General features: G+C 38.8%; 1 protein-coding gene across 2 annotated transcripts in view; it reads left to right on the forward strand.

Annotated features, from left to right (window-relative positions):
- The first annotated feature begins 2,225 nt into the window (after positions 1-2,225).
- Positions 2,226-17,716, forward strand: part of LOC309512081 (breakpoint cluster region protein) — a 47,340-nt gene continuing 31,849 nt past the window's right edge. Inside the window, exons 1-2 of one of the 2 annotated variants that reach the window (XM_082187487.1) lie at positions 2,226-2,582; positions 2,738-4,126. In XM_082187487.1, coding sequence (XP_082043613.1) covers positions 2,758-4,126 — 1,369 coding nt within the window. In that variant the 5' untranslated portion in view covers positions 2,226-2,582; positions 2,738-2,757. Of the gene's footprint in view, positions 4,127-17,716 lie in introns of both variants that reach the window. The other variant, XM_082187486.1, reaches the window with a different exon arrangement.

The raw sequence follows: 17,716 nt of genomic DNA on the forward strand, positions 1-17,716 counted from the left end.
ACATTAAAAATGTAAACCAACGGCTGGGTTTGTCCATTTTTAAATTTCATTTTTAACCCAATTTTGGGTCAAATATGGTCTCACCCAACGTTGGGTTAAAAAATGCACTTTAAAAATGGACAAATTGCATTTTGGACAAAATCAAAAATGGACAAAAATGCAATTTAAAAATGGACAAATTGTATTGGTTACATTAAAAATGTAAACCAACGGCTGGGTTTGTCCATTTTTAAATTTCATTTTTAACCCAACGTTGGGTGAGACCATATTTGACCCAAAATTGGGTTAACACAACCCAGCAGTTTTTAGAGTGAAGCTTAATGCAGTGAAGTCCATAAAAGGGCATCTATCCATCATAAAAGTAATCCACACGGCTCCGGGGGGTTAATAAAGGCCTTCTGAAGCGAAGCAATGTGTTTGTGTAAGAAAAATATCCATATTTAAAACTTTATAAAGTAAATAACTAGCTTCCGGTCAAACAAACATACGGATTCCCCTTAAGTCTAAAGCGCGAGTAATGTGACGTACAGCTGATATTTATGCTGCGTTCCAGGCAGGTTTTTGAGCACGTAAATCACGATTTCAAACCACGACTCACGACTTTGTAGCGTTCCAGGCCAGTCACGCCAAACTACCTGAGCGCAAGGAATTGTGGTAGCTAGATGTAAACATTGTATGCCAATTTCGCTATGCTGAGATATTGTACGTTACATTTATTTTTAATTTTTCATAAGCATGATCAATGCTGTCAAGTTCAGGTTTACGTCACCTTAACATTTCCATGCGGCAATACACTTTCACGACATACTTATTGTTTCAGACATAATCGTGTGTGTATTATTATCATTAATATTATACGTTATATTGTCCTAAAGTGTATTCTCACCGTGTACCGCCTGCAGAAACACTGCATCCGTAGGGGCTGCCATTGTTGTTTTGTATGGTTTCGCGGGCTATGTGGCGTCAGAGCTCGTAACTGGGAGTACATCGATCTAGTACGAGTTCACGGGTGGGAAGTCACGGGTTTGACTGCCGTTCCAGTGCACTTTCACGGGTATAAGGTTGGAAAAACACGGGTTACAGGTTGCCTGGAATGCACCATTACCCTACGCCATGACACACTATGCTACTTCTAACGTCACAAGTTGCGTAAGTTGCGCATAAGGTGCAAGTAGACTGCGTATGGCCGTTTGGATGGAAAAAGCTATAAAATGTTACTTTGTAACGTGTTAAATATGAATATTTTCCTTACACAAACCCAGCGCTTCGCTTCAGAAGGCCTTTATTAACCCGTGTGGATTACTTTTATGATGGATGGATGGATGCACTTTTGTGGACTTCAAAACAGAAACAGCCATTCATTGCCATTATAAAGCTTGGAAGAGCCAGGACTCCTATTGTATTCGTCTGAAAGAGCTCATGTGTAGGCATATGTGTCTGGTTTATGTTTAGTTTATCTTTAGAAAAAAAGCATTTTCTATTTCTAAATCATAGTGTCAATGTTTGAATTCATTCGTGAGCCTTAAAATGTTAACAGGATAAATAGACAAAATAGAAAGTCAAACAGGATTCAGATGTGAAATAGAAACTTCAGTCTAGTTCCATCTAATAAAACACTGAAAGACACACAATATAACTTCTTTTAAAAGGCGAGATGGGGAAATGGGACCAAGACGAAGGAAACTTGTATACAATCAAAAGGTTCAACTGCTGTTTCATACGGAGACGCTAGATGGAGACAAGTTCACAAGACAGCATGCATGACATCCGAAAATGCCACAGCAGTTTACAATCAAGCTGTCTGTCAGGTGCATTAGAATAAGTTTAAACATTTCACAGAAGCGACTTTTTATTTATTTTTATAAATATATTGATCGTGTCTTGATAATGTTAGGTATCTATATCTGCATACAACTAAAATGATCATATGCGATAAATCCTACACGATATCGAATGTATATGTATTCGTTTTGGCGGTTGCAGCAACGAAGTAAGGGGAAAAACAGCTCTCTAGTTAAGCGTCGCAAACAGTTTTTGCACGTTTTCTTTGTCTTTGTTGCTGAATAACCGAATCTGTGTCTTTAAACTGAGATTGTCTGTGCAGTCAGAATTAATCATGTAACGTTACTCGTCTAGTCCCACCTCTTCCTGCAGCAGCACACAGAGAGAGAGAGAGAGAGAGAGAGAGAGAGAGAGAGAGAGAGAGAGAGAGAGAGAGAAGAGCGAGCGAGTGAGCGCGCAGATACAGTCTGATCATAATGTAGTGACGGACAGCGATGCCAGCGGTTACCCTGCAAGAGTACAGCGCATCTCTGAGAAATATCGACGTCTGAGAGAATAACAGCACAATTTTCTGGTAACTTCTTTGGATACGTCACTGAAATTACATTTCAGCCTCTAACATGACTGAGAAGTGAATTTTGTACGCGAAACTGTTTATTAAGGATTTTCAGTCATCGTTTGCCAAATAAATGGCATGAAACGCGGATGTCAATAGACGTTTGAACTGAGTGCACATGGATGGTACGACTCTGCTTGTTGTGTTTATGGAGAAAATTGTGCGTCTGTCCAAGATCAGCTGAGTAAGTGTTTATCAGATGTTGAGATTATGCTATGCATGTACACAGGACAAGTTATAACTCAGCTGTAGGATATGAAGTTATAAATCACCATGGCTTTGGGTGTATTCTTACAAACAAGTGGATTTTAACGTGTTATTTTTTCCCCACTAAAAAAGTAAACCAGCAGTAAGCAATCATGGTAGAACCTGTTGGCTTTGTGGAAGCGTGGAAAGCTCAGTTTCCTGACTCAGATCCTCCTGAGATGTCTTTGAACTCTGTTGGAGACATTGAGCAGGAGTTGGAGAAATGCCGAAACTCTATTAGGCGACTGGAGATGGAAGTTAACAAGGAGCGTTTTCGAATGATCTACCTGCAAACACTTCTGGCCAAAGAGCGGAGAAGCCATGACTCTCAGCGTTGGGGCTTCAGTAAGGTCTCGCAAGGTGAGCGTAAGCCGGCATCCACGGACGTCCATCCTCAGAAAGCTGATGAGACCAGGTGTCTCCCAGCCAAACTGAAGCACACAACCGCAGCAGAGGAGAGTCGTGAGTCTCAGCCGTGTGTTGAGGTGGGGGGATGTGATATCTCAGACCTGGACAGGCAGAAAAACAGAGATGGTGAGACTGACTGGATGTCTCCATACAAAAAAAGGAGTGTTGAAGCTCCACTCAGACCCATTGCTTCACGTGGACCTGCACATCATGAGGCGGATGGCGTTCCAGAGTCTCCACCGAAGGAAAAAGCCACCACAGGGTTGGGTGTCGCTGCACTTCGGTCAAACTTTGAACGCATCAGGCGAGCCAATTCCCAAACATCTAGCGAGGGGAAAAGCGAGAGGCCTTACTACGTCAATATGGAATACAACCAAGAAAAGGGTCTTGTCCGGGTCAATGATAGAGAAGTCTCGGAGAAGATAAGTAGTTTGGGCAATCAAGCTATGCAGATGGAGCGCAAGAGGTCTTTGCATTCTGTCCCGGGTAATCTGTCCACTGCTTTCGGGGATGTCCATAAGCCAGAGCGGTCACATGAAAGAGCAACAGAGAGTGGCTACAACTGTGAGTACGATGAGGCTGACCTGAACGCTGGGTTCCTCAAGGACAATTTAATTAGACTTAATGGAAGAAGAGCAACTCAGCAGAACTGGCACCAGTCGGACTGTCAGCCCTATACGACCGTTTATGTGGGGGGCATTATGGGAGATGGAGAGGAACTGCACTTGACGTGGCCCAGGCGGTCTTACTCACCTGGGAGTTTTGAGGATGGATACACGCCAGATTGCAGCTCCAATGAAAATCTGACATCCAGCGAAGAAGACTTCTCCTCAGGGCAGTCCAGCCATGTGTCCCCGAGCCCCACCGCCTACCGAATGTACCGAGAGAAGAGTCGCTCTCCATCCCAGCACTCCCAGCAGTCGTTTGAGAGCGGCAGCCCTCCTACCCCACAGTCCCAAAAGCGTCTCAAGCAACAGCTAGCGCTCTCCGAGGCTAATGTTGGTGGTGTCCGCAAGAACTGGCCCACTGACGGAAGCTCCAACAACTTCAGCAACAGTTTCCATGGAGATTTAGGTAAGACAACATTCATGCAGTGTTTACTTTTGTATGTCCTGTAGGGTCTGTTTGGTGGGCCTTTCGTAGGATTTCACATTCCCACAGTGGGAACATATTAAGAAGAAAAGGCTCCAAGATCTATTATAATGACATTTTATGCTTGATATTGGTCTTTTAAGAGGTCATTACTTGCTGTTGTGCAACTCTTCTAACATGTATCTGATTTTGTCGTCATGTGTTGAGTATTACAGGGGTTTAAAACTTTTTGATGCCAGTTATGATGACCCCCTTGTGAAGCATTCCCTTCCAAAAATATAATGGCATAGGCCTACACATTTTTTTCATTCATAAAGGCGTATTATATTGTTTGAGGAAAACTATTAAAGAATTGTTTGAAGATTTGGCTTTTATGTTGTCACTGTACTAAATCTAAAGCAAATGATTAAAATATTATTTAGAAAATATGTATTTTGCTTTAATTAGATGCATATTTACAAATATTTTACATAATATATAAAATATTTGAAAAATATTTTTGCTGAATTAATTATTCTTTTGGTTTTGGCCAGCCTGTAGAAAACATAATGAAACCAATATATCATCAGATTTGGTAAATGTGTTATAAATTTGAGATTTATAACATTTATTACATTTAAAAATATTTAATTAATATCTTCAGTTAAGAAATTATGACCTAAAAATGCACAAAAATGCATTTTTTCTCTCTCTCTCTCTCTCAAATTTCCCCACTGTCCTCAAGCACCCCTAAAGTTTGAAACCCCTTGGACTTTTAGGCAGATAATGAGGCAAATCCATGTTGTGTTTGTCGTTTTTTAAGAACAGTACCAATCCTCTACTATATTTCTTCTTTGTGTTAGCTCTCCATGTGGTTTCTCCCTTTCCTTATCTCGCTGTCATGATACGACTGGTCTGATCTGCAGTGTTTGAGGCCAAGAATGGCCTGAGGCAGTGCAGTCACTCGCTCTCTGTCCACCCAGAGTGTTTATGCATCACTTCACATTAATGTTGTTGTCCTGCCGAAGGCTAATTAACCCAAAGGGGTCGTCTACTATGGTGAATTTAGCAAGGCTTTTTGTTTGGGGGAGGGGTGAAAGACAAGAAAGAAATTAAGAGAAGGACTGAAGATACAGAATGTCAATTGAGCAGACATCTGTGGTTTTATTGGTTTGAATGGAAACACACAAGGAATGATTCTTCATTTTGAATGTGAGCTGTAATGCATTTGAATGGTTTACATTAGCTAATATTTAGTCTTGCTTTCCTCATGAATTGAGGTCACTGCAATGCAAAGAAGAGGTTATTTAAAGCAAAGTGTCAGTGTGAAGCAATCTTGCGTTTAGAAATAGTTTTGCTTTTAATCATTTCATTTTCACATTCGTTTGCACTTTTGTTGTAAGTGCAACTGAACTGTTGAAGCAAACATTAACACTCATGTTCTGTTCAGATTGCATTTATGTTTAGGGTCCCAGAAACCCCAGTGATACAACACTGTAAAAAATTATATGATTAATAAGTTGTGACAACATATGTTTTTACATTGCTTTAAAGGAGAACTTGGTAACTTTTTTAACTTAATAAAACTGTCTAGAAATCATTTGGATGGTTAAACAACCTGTTCTGGTGATATTGGTGACTTTCCCAGCTCCCCCCAGCGTTCCCAGGTGGAAAACCAACCTTGCAACTTGCAACACTACCGTCCCGGCAGCGATATTGTTTTTCACAGGATGGTAGGGGAAGACTCATGAATATTCATTAGGGAAGTCATCCCTGATTGGTCTGATGACCTACCCCTAACCCCACCCCTAAACCTACCCGCCACTGGGGGTCTGATGACCTACCCCTAACCCCGCCCTAAACCTACCCGTCACTGGGGTTAAGACCAATCAGGGATGACTTCCCTAATGAATATTCATGAGTCTTCCCCTACCATCCTGTGAAAAAAAATATCGCGTCCCGGCAAGTTAGAAATTGGAAGTCTCGTGAGAAGCGAGAACTAGAACGAGAACGAGCGCGAAACACAAATTGCTTTACGGCAATTCGACATAAACACACACGCATGTATGATGTATTACCAGATTACCCACCTCGGTAGACATAGCTCCACGCGATACAGTTGGCTTGCTCCGATCAAAACAAACGCACATGAGAAGCGGTAGAGAGGGGGAGGAGGCCGCCGCAAGTGAGTTTTTACGACCTTGTTGTGAAATATACGCCCCGCCACAGCTGTAGGGGGAGCTCGTGGGGAAAACATGCGACAACAAAAGGGAAAATCAGCGAAGAAGTGACTAGAGTTCGCTAGTTACAGAGTTCTCCTTTAACTCATCAAAATAAGTTTTCCACTTTTTTTTAAGTTATACAAGATTCAAATCATTTTTTAAAAGTCAGTTTAATGTAATTTAAGTTGAAATGACTTAAACATCCAATTGATTGTACGCTGTAATGCATTTGAATGGTTTACATTAGCTAATATTCAGTCTTGTTTTCCTCATGAATTGAGGGTCACTGCAATGCAAAGAAGAGGTTATTTAAAGCAAAGTGTCAGTGTGAAGCAATCTTGCGTTTAGTAATAGTTTTGCTTTTAATCATTTCATTTTCACATTCGTTTGCACTTTTGTTGTAAGTGCAACAACTGTTGAAGCAAACATTAACACTCATGTTCTGTTCAGATTGCATCCCAGAAACCCCAGTGATACAACACTGTAAAAAATGATATGATTAATAAGTTGTAACAACATATGTTTTTACATTGCTTTAACTTTAACTCATCAAAATAAGTTTTCCACTTTTTTTTTAAGTTATACAAGATTCAACTCATTTTTTTAAAGTCAGTTTAATGTAATTTAAGTTGAAATGACTTAAAAATCCAATTGATTGTACTTAAAAATTTACTTTTTAAGCATCCTTTTAAAAAATTTGGGGTCAGCAAGGATGTATTAAATGGATCAAAAGTGACAGCAAATACCTTTACATTGTTACAAAAGATTTCTGTTCTTTTTTATTTTATTCATCAACATATCCTTAAAATGTTTATCGCAGTGTCCACAAAAATATTAAGCAGCTCAAATGTTTCTAACATTGATAACAATAATAAGCAATAAATCAGCATAGTAGAATGATTTCTGAAGGATCATGTGACAATGAAGGCTGGAATAATTGCTACTGAAAAATCAGCTTTGCATCACAGGAATAAATTACATTTTAAAATATATTCAAAATCAAATAGAAAACAGTTATTTAAAATAAAAATGCAGCCTTGGTGAGCATAGGAAGCTTCTTTCAGAAACATCAAATCTCACCACCCCAAACTTTTGAAATCAAGTGTAGGCTATGTAACATTCTCATAGAGAACATTTGAAGCATGTTTTCTCATTAAATTATTAAAAGTCATGTAGATATGTCATAGCAAGACATATTAACTGCTGAGCCTTAGACTCTCAAACCTTAAACAGAACATTAGTGTTAAATGATTAAGCAAGAGCACAATAATGACAAAATCTAGATCAAACAGAATACATCGTTTCATTGTTCATGTTGGTTCACATCTTTTGTTTTATGTCTTTACTACCCCACTTTGCCTACAATTGGAGACTTATTGTCTTATAATATGTGATGATAATGAGGATATATAAAATAGATAAGACAGTAACTCAAGTTCAAATTTTTAAGTGCACATTTGCAAATTTGACAAAAATGACAGAAACCGACAGAAGACTACAGAGCTAAGAGCCTATTTCTCTCCTATCAAGCAGAAAAGAGCTCGTCAGCTCAGTCCAAGCTGTAGTTACGTAAGCAGGCAGAGAGAGCGCAGAGCTGCGAACTCAGCACGCCACGAACAAATTGCAAATGATCAGTGTTATGTTGCGTTTTAACAGCAGGATCGTGATTTACACCAGTGGGAAGTGTAGCCATTCTTCAGTCTGTCTCTACACTTTCTCCAAATTCTTTTCTGCAATCTTAATCGAATGCCCTCGAGCCGTTCACAAACCGCACTGTCGAGTCTCGCGAGGTTGTTTAAACTGCCTCTGTTAGATCCGTTACTCTGAGAGAGAGATCAGAGAGCATGATGCACAGATTTTAGTCCTCGAAAATCTCAGTCACGCTCACCTAGTGCCCCTCCCTCGAGTAAACAGTAGCGGACATTGCAGCCACGTGCGTTTGTCAAACAAGCACATGCTGTGCCACACTGTGGTGACTGCCCTGACATTTTTGAAGCGTCGTGCATTGTATATAGTCGAGAAATTTACGGTTGAATGCCAGAGGTTATTTCGCAACAAGGAAAGTATATCTTCATGGAAATCCCTTGAGGAAACACCAATAATAAAAGTGTTTCCTCAGACCTCTTCTGTGGTAAAACAGTTACTTTTCAATCATGTTTTATAAATCCGCCTCGTTTTACAGTCAAAAGTGTTGTGCTTTGTGGGCTCGGAATGGATTGAGTTTGACTTTGTGGGTATTATGCTGACAGAACCAGCCAGTGAATGAGATCAGGTGGTTCTTACAGTTTTACTGTGAGCCATTTTTCCTGGGAAGCTAAATCTGGCAGGTTTCCCTTCCGTCAACTGGGTGTTAAAAGTCACCTCTTAGGAACAGACCGGCACTGGCAGACAACATAATCCTGCCTGTATTATTAAAATAAACAGTCCTTTGTTAAAGTTCTCCTCACAAACTCTTGAGTTACAGCATGCATGCTGGCTTGAGCAAAAAAAAGTTTGGGTAGACTTGTTTTTTTTTTACTTGTGGGTGTGTTTAGACCTATCTATCTATCTATCGTTCTATCTATCGTTCTATCCGTCCGTCCGTCCGTCCGTCCGTCCGTCCGTCCGTCCGTCCGTCCGTCCGTCCATCCGTCCATCCATCCATCCATCATTGGGGAAAGTTACTTTTTCTATCTATCTGTCTGTATCTATCTCTCTGTATCTATCTGTCTATTTGTCTGTCTGTCTGTCTGTCTGTCTCAAATTTAAGTTAATCACAATTTTACTTCCTTGCATTCAAATTCAAGTTGAAATTCTGTATCCTCTTTGTTACCTCAATTCAATTTCAGAAGTTAAGTTGATATTGAAAAGGCATTCTCAATTCAATTCTAAATGGTGCACCATCCTTCTTCTGCGTGGAAAGGGTAACAGGTGGTAGTGCATTTTATCTTTGGTTTAACATTATTATTTTAAGAAAAGTTCTTTATTTTTTAAAAAACATTTCAACTTTGCAAACAGAGTCTGTGGTCTGCTTTCAGTAAGGCTTTGGGAATGGCGAGAGGTATTTGATGGCTCTCATCCCTCTTGTTGTTTTTCCGTTTTATCATCTGCCAGAGCCCATAAATCCAACGAAAGCCTCAACATCAGAAATACCGCTCATACAACATCAAACGTGCACCATGTGCGCATAAAGCCTGACAGCAGTAGCGACCGCTGCATGTAATTTGCTTCTTTTCTAACAGTCTACTTATGTGGTCAACTGTAATTTTGCACTACCGATGCCCTAAGACACACTAACTGGCCTTTTTGTAAGTGTGACTGTTTGCGTGTCACCTGTTGTCCTGGGGGTTGGACTGTGTGAACGGGGGCAGGGCTGAGACCCGGCTGGCGTGGGTCCAGCTGGCACCACCATCACCAGCTGCAGGGGAAAGAGCGGATCTTTTTCACTGTCATTTGATGGGAGGAGCTTTTCTCACAGAATCACAAACACAATGGTGTGTTATTTTACATTGCACAGATGTAAATGCATATATAGGGAGATACTGAATGTTTGGGAAGGAAATATTGAAGCTTGTCCTGTATTTATTTTATTTTGAGTGTAACTTTACAACGACAATGTACAGTTAAGAGGAACACCTGACAAAAGGAAATAGACAGATGAATCTCAACGATTCTCAACAAACAGATGTGACGGGCACAAGTCTGTAAATTGCAGTCGGTGTACCAAAAATGCCTCTTCCTTTTTACACAATGTGTTTGCTTACGTCACAAAGGCAGAATGGTCTCTTGATTACAGAGGACGATGTCAATGACGGAAATAGTTGCAATGGGGCCCTGTTGGCAAGAGTAAACAGCAGCATCGTCAAACTATTCCAGTGGTGTTGTTATTTCAAATGGACACTGAAGAGCTGGCTTTTCTGGGGTTTGCAGTCAGTGTTTTTCTGGTTTCCTGTGGATTATGTTGACGTTTTAATTGGTTTTAAAGTCGTTCCCTACCCTTTCCAATTTCATAATGTCAGATATTTCAGATGAAACGGGATATTCAACAAGAAAATAAACTACTGGTCAAGAATTTGGGGTCAATATGTAAAAAAAAAAAAGAAATTTATACTTTTATTCAGCAAGGACACATTAAATTGATAAAAAGTGATAGAAATATTTTGTGTTTTTATAGGTAAATGTCTTTGTTTCAAAAAAATGCTGTTCTTTTGAACTGTATATTAATCAAAGAATCCCCCCCCCCCCCCCCCCCCCCCCAAAAAAATAAATAAATAAATAAATGTTTCCACAAAAAAAATAAGCAGCACAACTGTTTTGAACATTATCTGTTTCCATCCACTTATTTTTTATGTGCATTTTGGGATACTGCATAAAAATCGCTGGATGAAACACCAAGATGCACATAAATTCAAAAAATGTGCATAAGAACCGTATGTGCTCAATTGAGGCAAAAAAATAAAAAAAATTCCGATAAGAAAAGCTATGATGGAAACGCATTTACCGAATAAATCCCTCGAGGCTCAACAAAAAACTCACGTGACTACCTCAACAGAGGATGTGATTGAATAAACTGGACTAACCAGCGGGCTAGTTTCATTGCACAGCATCTCAAATGTTGCTTTTGGTCATTCTGAAATGCCTGAGCATTTTGATCTGTCATCAAAATGATTTGGTTTAATTCCCTCCCAGAACCGCCTCACACGATTACGTTCCCAAACACCAGCATCCGAACTCAAGAAAACATGACAGTTTATTGCGTTTCGTCTGCACGCTCTGAGACGCAAGTCATTTAAGATGTAGGAAAAAAGAGCCACTGTGGCTTCCCCAATTGCAGCAACTTCCATTTTTATTATAGATAGTTTGTGCCAATTCCCCAGGAAGTGACGATTTTGTTCTTTTGAACACATGGGATGGAAACTGTGCTTTTTTCCGCAAATGTTTTATGCAATGTTGAGATTAAATTGCACGTAAGTTAAATTCGCAACTTTGGGTGTAAACATAGCTACTGATTAAAAAATAAGCCAATAACATTACTGATATATCGTGCATCAGTTTTCTGAACTATTTCCATTCCTTAATTTCTTTATTCATGACATTTAGCACAATCACAGAATCGTGACAGTGTTGTGTGCTTTCTTTGAGATCTTCGGAACAGTGCAGTCTTGTTATTTTAACGTGCTGTACACATTGTGTGGTTCTCCTCTTGCTCAACCATGTCACCTCCCGTCCTAATTCTGCACCAGTCCCTCTCGTCTGCCACAGGACCACCCCCTCCCCTACATTTCCCTTAGCAGCGTAACCTATATCCGACCTCATTTTTCTGTTCTGTCTGATCCCCTGTGATTCACTGTAACATCATAACCCTCTCTGTACTACCACAAAGGGTTTGTCCTTTTGCCTATCTTCAGATCTGCCCAATCGATGTTAACCCATAAAGCCTTCTGTATCATATTTGATACGCACATTTCTGAGGCCTCTAAATTATCAACATGAAAATCTGTTGTGCACTATCTACAGTACATGCTTTCTGTCGTCTGATTGATAGTTTATACTTGTTTTAGCAACTTAAAGGACTTTTTGTATAATTAAAAAAAAACTTTACTGGTTTTCTTTTTCTAAATTAAATGTCCGAACAACTTTTATCATTAATGATATTTTAAGATGAACACTTACAGCATCAGCAACTTGGGTTTGCTTGACTATCCATAAACTTTATAGTAAAATCATGTTAAAATATGTGTATCAAATACGATAAAAAAGGCTTTGAGGAATGTTTATCTCTCAATCCTCATGTATTTTGTTGCATTGTATGTTTTGCCCCTTATATAGTCTGATATACTGTTATAAAGATCTAATTGAATTGCATTAAAAGCTCAGAATTTCATTTTTTATTTTTGGCCATATAAATATTAGCAACTGGTGTTTTTTTTTCTCCTCCTCGAGTATTAACTCCATATTCTCCTATATCATACTATACGAGCCATAGAAGCCTGATGTATCATATGCAAACTTTTTTTAAATATATTTTTATAATAATATTTTGTGTTAAAATACATTATAATCTTTGGGCTACAGCTTTTGTTTAGCACTACTAATGAGACTTTCTTGTAAGTTTAATAAAACAAGCAAACTAAAAGAATAAAAAAATGAAAGTGCAAATTATTATTATTTATTATTATTTATAAAAACAACAAGGCATGAACTTTACAACCAGTGATATTATCAAGCAGACACGACCATAAAATACAAAGTTTAACTTCTTTTTCAACTGTTCCTCAGCTTTGTGCCCTGAACCCCTCAGGGGCTTACCCAGCTTCCCTGGTGGGACTGAAAGGACCTTCTGTGCTCGTTCCCTAAAGTGTTTATGGAATGTCTCAGCTGCTTGAGAAGTGCGGTAAATACACGGCTAATGAAAAGTAAAGTGGCCCACGAGCACAGGCACTGACCCCTGGGGGCTGTTGCGTAGTCATGTGTGTGGAAAGTGGTTGGTGTAAAGTGCAGCCTGGAGGTGTGCAGTGCAGGGCTTCAGACAAGACAAAAAAAACCCCATACTTTTTAGACAAATTACCATATCACTTGATAAAGCTGGTTGTTCAGCAGCACTTCAGTTCATTGAGTGCATGTATAGCTTCTTACTTAAAGCCCTCCTGTAGTCAATACTTTTAACCCTCTAAAACTAATCATCGATCATTAAAATGACATATTTAAAAGTTTTTTTCCTGTGAAAAAATTGATTGATGTCTTAAAATAGCTTGAATGTACGTCCTTACTTCATTTAGTAAATTAGCCCCGCCTCCACTCACTCACACCAGCTCAGAATACCAGATCCACTCGCTCAACTTTACTGTAGTATATGCTGGTGTAGTAAACATAAACAAACTCTAGTGCGATTCAATTGAAATATGAACGCAACATGGACCAAAGACATGTAAACGAACCAAAAACAGGAAGATGAGACCCTGAAAAGGACAGAACGCTCACACATACCAGTTTTTTTTTTTCGTCATAGTCGCGATGTTGCCCATCACAGTTCGGTACATGCATCAGAACCGTGTCTCCTCGCAGCAGATCTTCATTTGTGTGTGTGACGGAGGGATTCCTGCCATTGTTTTTACTCCTTTACACATTTTATAAGCTCTTCACGAGTTCTCAGCTGGTCAAAATAGCATCACATGTCTACGCACATACAACGAGCGCATTTATCCCAGCACACAGCATTGTTTTGGATGTTCGGTAAGTTCCGTCGCGAAAAATAAGTCATAAAAGCCGACCAATCAGGTTGTGAATATCCCTGTGCCTTTAGGTTCGCTGTTTAAAATCACTATGTGAACGCTAGGCGGACCTGGACAAAAATATATAGGCCTATATATTTTTTTTTTGGCCTGGACCAAACAAACCAAGCGAATCAAACTACAAGTGTGAACGCACCCTAACAGAGAAATTGAATCAGAGTTTTTTGAGTTTCAGAGTATTTCTGCTTGTTTGGGAATAAAAATAAAATGGTGATTATGGTTCCAAAATGTCATGGAAACAAAGGTTCAAATACAGTCAATTGAAACTGGATTAAGATGGATTATTATTTTAAATAATAACCAATAATATTTTTTGTAAAATATTTAAATGTATTTAAATATTTTTACATTTCTAAAATACCATTATTAATTTATTTCAACAAATCTGCTTGAAAAATGTTTCGTGTAAATATGTGACAACCTGTCAGTAAATAGACTGATGCATGTCTCACTACTGAAGTATATGATCACAATAACAGTTCACCGCGGTGTTCATTGTTGTGTTATGGAAAAACTGTCATGCACTCTTAGTGGACACTCATAAGGTTTTCCTTACTGGATTTTAAATTGTCACATATAATATCTTGATCGTTTTAGTCACAATCTGTAGACCTGACGTGTGGTGTTGGCTGTGTTTGTGTTCCTCAAGTGACTTGAGCATTTTATTAAGCTTTGATATACCCTGTTCCCACTCAGATCTATTTAAACATCTTTAATGAGCATGTTTGGTAGTCCCACCCTGATTCTCATTAGCTCTTCTCAACCTATCTGATAAATAAAGAGGATTTAATGACTGTGGTGTGGTCACTTTGATTCATCCTCCTTCATAATGAAAGCAGACGATGGACGATGGAAGTGTTTTGATGAAGCATGAGGGAACTGGCCATCAGCCAAACCAGCAGGCGGTGTGTGGTTAAACACATTCACTCCTCCGGTCCAGCAGTAGAGCCACCCTTTCCCAGGCCCTGAGTTTTTATTTGGATTCAGTATGTGGACGGGATTTGCTTATAAAGTCTGTTTGGGATCTCCGAACAATTGAGTAAATTTGGCCAGTACACTATCCCCCTTTCCACAGTGCGAAATAAGCAGAAACGTTTCACTGCTGATTTATTGAAGGCTTAAGCTTGAATACCGCAGAGTCTTTAGTTGCCATGCCAACCCCTGGTTTTATGTTCTTACCAGTGCTTAATTGCTTAGATGGTCGGTTTAGATATTAAAATGTTGGTCAGACTAATTGTTTTCTCCTATTGTGATGACATCATTGCACTGAAAAACGTTTTGAAGTAACCATAAGATGTGTTGTAGAGTTAAACGTTGCCAACAGGCTGCGTTTGTTAGGACTACACTGTAAAAAATGATTTTTTCGAAGTTGTAAATGAAAAAAATATTGTTTACAAGTATGTTTTACAAGAAAATATTTCAGTCTTTCACTTAATGTCATGTTTAATTCAATGTGTTACTTGCTGTTTCTTTCTAACTATTTGTGATATGTACTAGCAATTTCTGAGTGAAAATTGTTTCTAAACCTTTTTTTTTTTAGTGTATGTGCTTCTAAAGGGAGAAAGAGAGAGCGTATTAATAGTGTTGTAGAAATCCATTGCTATTTTAATTCCTTTTTATGAATATTAGGCCCAGCTATGCTTTTCCACTCCCTAAATTGTCTCAAGCCAGACATTAGGGTGACACACAATTACTAATAGCTTTTTATGCTAGGAAAAAGCAAACAGGATTGGACATTGTCCTCTGTTGATCCTTTATACAGTGCGTAAGGCATCCCATTAATCGACAAGCCGCTATTTTTCCTCCAGAATAGATCTAAACAAATCTTGTATTGACTCCTCAACTGGCTGCCCTAAGTGAATTGCCTTTGACGGAGGCTATTTTTTAGTTGCCTCTTGTAGCCATGCAAATGTGTCTGCGTGACTTTCTGGTAAAATCCATTTCCACTCTCACCCGCATGACCGCCCGCCTCCCCAGTGACCTTGCTGTCGAGAGCTTCATTGATTTACTGAAGAAGCAAATCCTTTTAACACCATGCCACTTTTCTCCTTACTCTCAGAGGCATCTTCTGAAATCGATGTGTGTGTGTGTGGAGTGAAGGCCAGTATTCATCATTAACCCGTACCAAACAGGTGCTGTATATTTGAATGTAGATGTCACACTTGCTTTATCTGCCTGGGACGTGTTTGTGCCGCAAGGAAACGGGGACCAAATATTTGTATATTTTGAAATGGCAGTAAAAGGGAAGATGAGCTCTGTTTGTTTTAACTGTTTCATCAAGGTGAGTTCATAAAAAGTGAGAGTACCAGATTGGTTCGTGCTTTGATTTGTTAATAAACATCTTTAAAATATCTCTAACTCAGGTCTTCCATAAAAAGTGAGAGTACCAGATTGGTTCATGCTTTGATATGTTAATAAATATCTTTAAAATATCTCAGGTCTTCATCAGGCCAAGATAGATTTATAAATGGATGGATGGATGGAAAGAAATTGGATTTTTCAAAATCAAATTTCAAAGCATCAAACAAGTTCTTCGGAAAAAGATCTCTGCTATGACCGTACACACTTCAATTAAAAGTACTTAAACATTAAAGTGAGTGTATTCACATATACAATCTTATACTGATTATGTCTAATAACCTGACAAAGGTCATGTAAATGCCTTAAACTTTATTCTTTTAATGGGTAAAAGTCATAAGCAGTTTAAGCAATACCCGATTGGCACACCTTCACTTTTTATAACCTTAATTTCACTTTGCACGTAAACACCTTTACTTCATTTTAAGCGTTGTATGCAGTAAATGCAATGAGTCTGTTCATGTTGTGATGTCAAAAATAGTCAATTTCAGAATTGTTTTCTTGCATTGACAAGTTTTACGAGCTGGCTTTTGATAGTTATCTATCTTTTGTTGTACAATGACTGAAAACATGTTTTTTTCTAAAACATTTCCCATCATCCATCTTCGAAATATACGTATTGTTTCATTCCAGCACTGTGACCATGTGCTACCTTCCACCATTGTCATGAAGTTCTTCTGCCAGTTATGAAAACAGCTACATTGAGCAAGTCCAGACTTTTAGTCTGAGTCAGTGAGTGAAGTCTTGAGATGTTTACAATTCCAGCTTACAAAGAAAGACATGAAGGGGGGCCGTTCCCTGAGGCCTGTCATCATGGAATCTGACTGAGGGGTTAAAGCCATCCGAATAAATGCATTCTGTCCTCCCACATTTACCTGGCACCGCCGTTAGCCTTTTTATATCGTAATGTGAAAAATGAAGATTGAGAGTGTCGGTCATATTGAAAATAAATTGGCTGTCTTCATTCCAACAAGCCTTTTTATAGACCTTGTGAAATATATTAAGAAATACCTGTTTCTGTCATTGACTCCTTCACTTCCCTTTGTACCAGTTCTGTGTTTGTCGAGGGGAGGCTGGACACGTTGAAATGAAAAATGATGGTGTGCTGAACTGAGTATACTGTAGTTCCAGTAAATGTAACTAAATACTGTTGGTTCAAATAGGTCATAACTAAACAAACATCTCCCTGAGCTTAGAGAAGTTTGTTTTCTATTGACTGTGGATAATTGCCACTAACTTAAATTGGGGATCATTTTTCAGTCAGTAGGGGAACTTTTTTTATAGGTTCCTTCTGATGTTTTGGATTCAGGTCCACACTTCAAACTAAGGAGGAAGAAGACGAGTAACATACATATATGACTGATATTTTACCTGCTTCCTTTTGTATACATCTTGTTCCTTTTCTGTTGTTTCTTTTGCAGGATGTCAAAACCCTAGAAATAATAAAATGGTAAAAACTAAATTTAGACTTGAAAAAGTACTTGATTTTACCTAGTGGTATCTTATCTGTAATGTTGCTTTGGTGTTGATGTGACGTTGTAGACGGTGTGTCATAAACAGGAAGTTGCTTTATCCAAAATAGTAACAGTTGAATGGTTGTCAGTGCTCTGAAGAGCTTTTTCCTGCCTGCTATATTTACATCGTCTCCCTTCTGAGGGGAAAACAGCCCATCAGTTTGTCTTTGAGGTGTTACGGAAATTTGAGACACAATAACCACATGCTCCAGATAAAACAACCGTAGT

This window comes from Leuciscus leuciscus (genome assembly GCF_965113295.1).
Source record: "Leuciscus leuciscus genome assembly, chromosome: 13".
NCBI classification, from domain to species: Eukaryota; Metazoa; Chordata; class Actinopteri; order Cypriniformes; family Leuciscidae; genus Leuciscus; species Leuciscus leuciscus.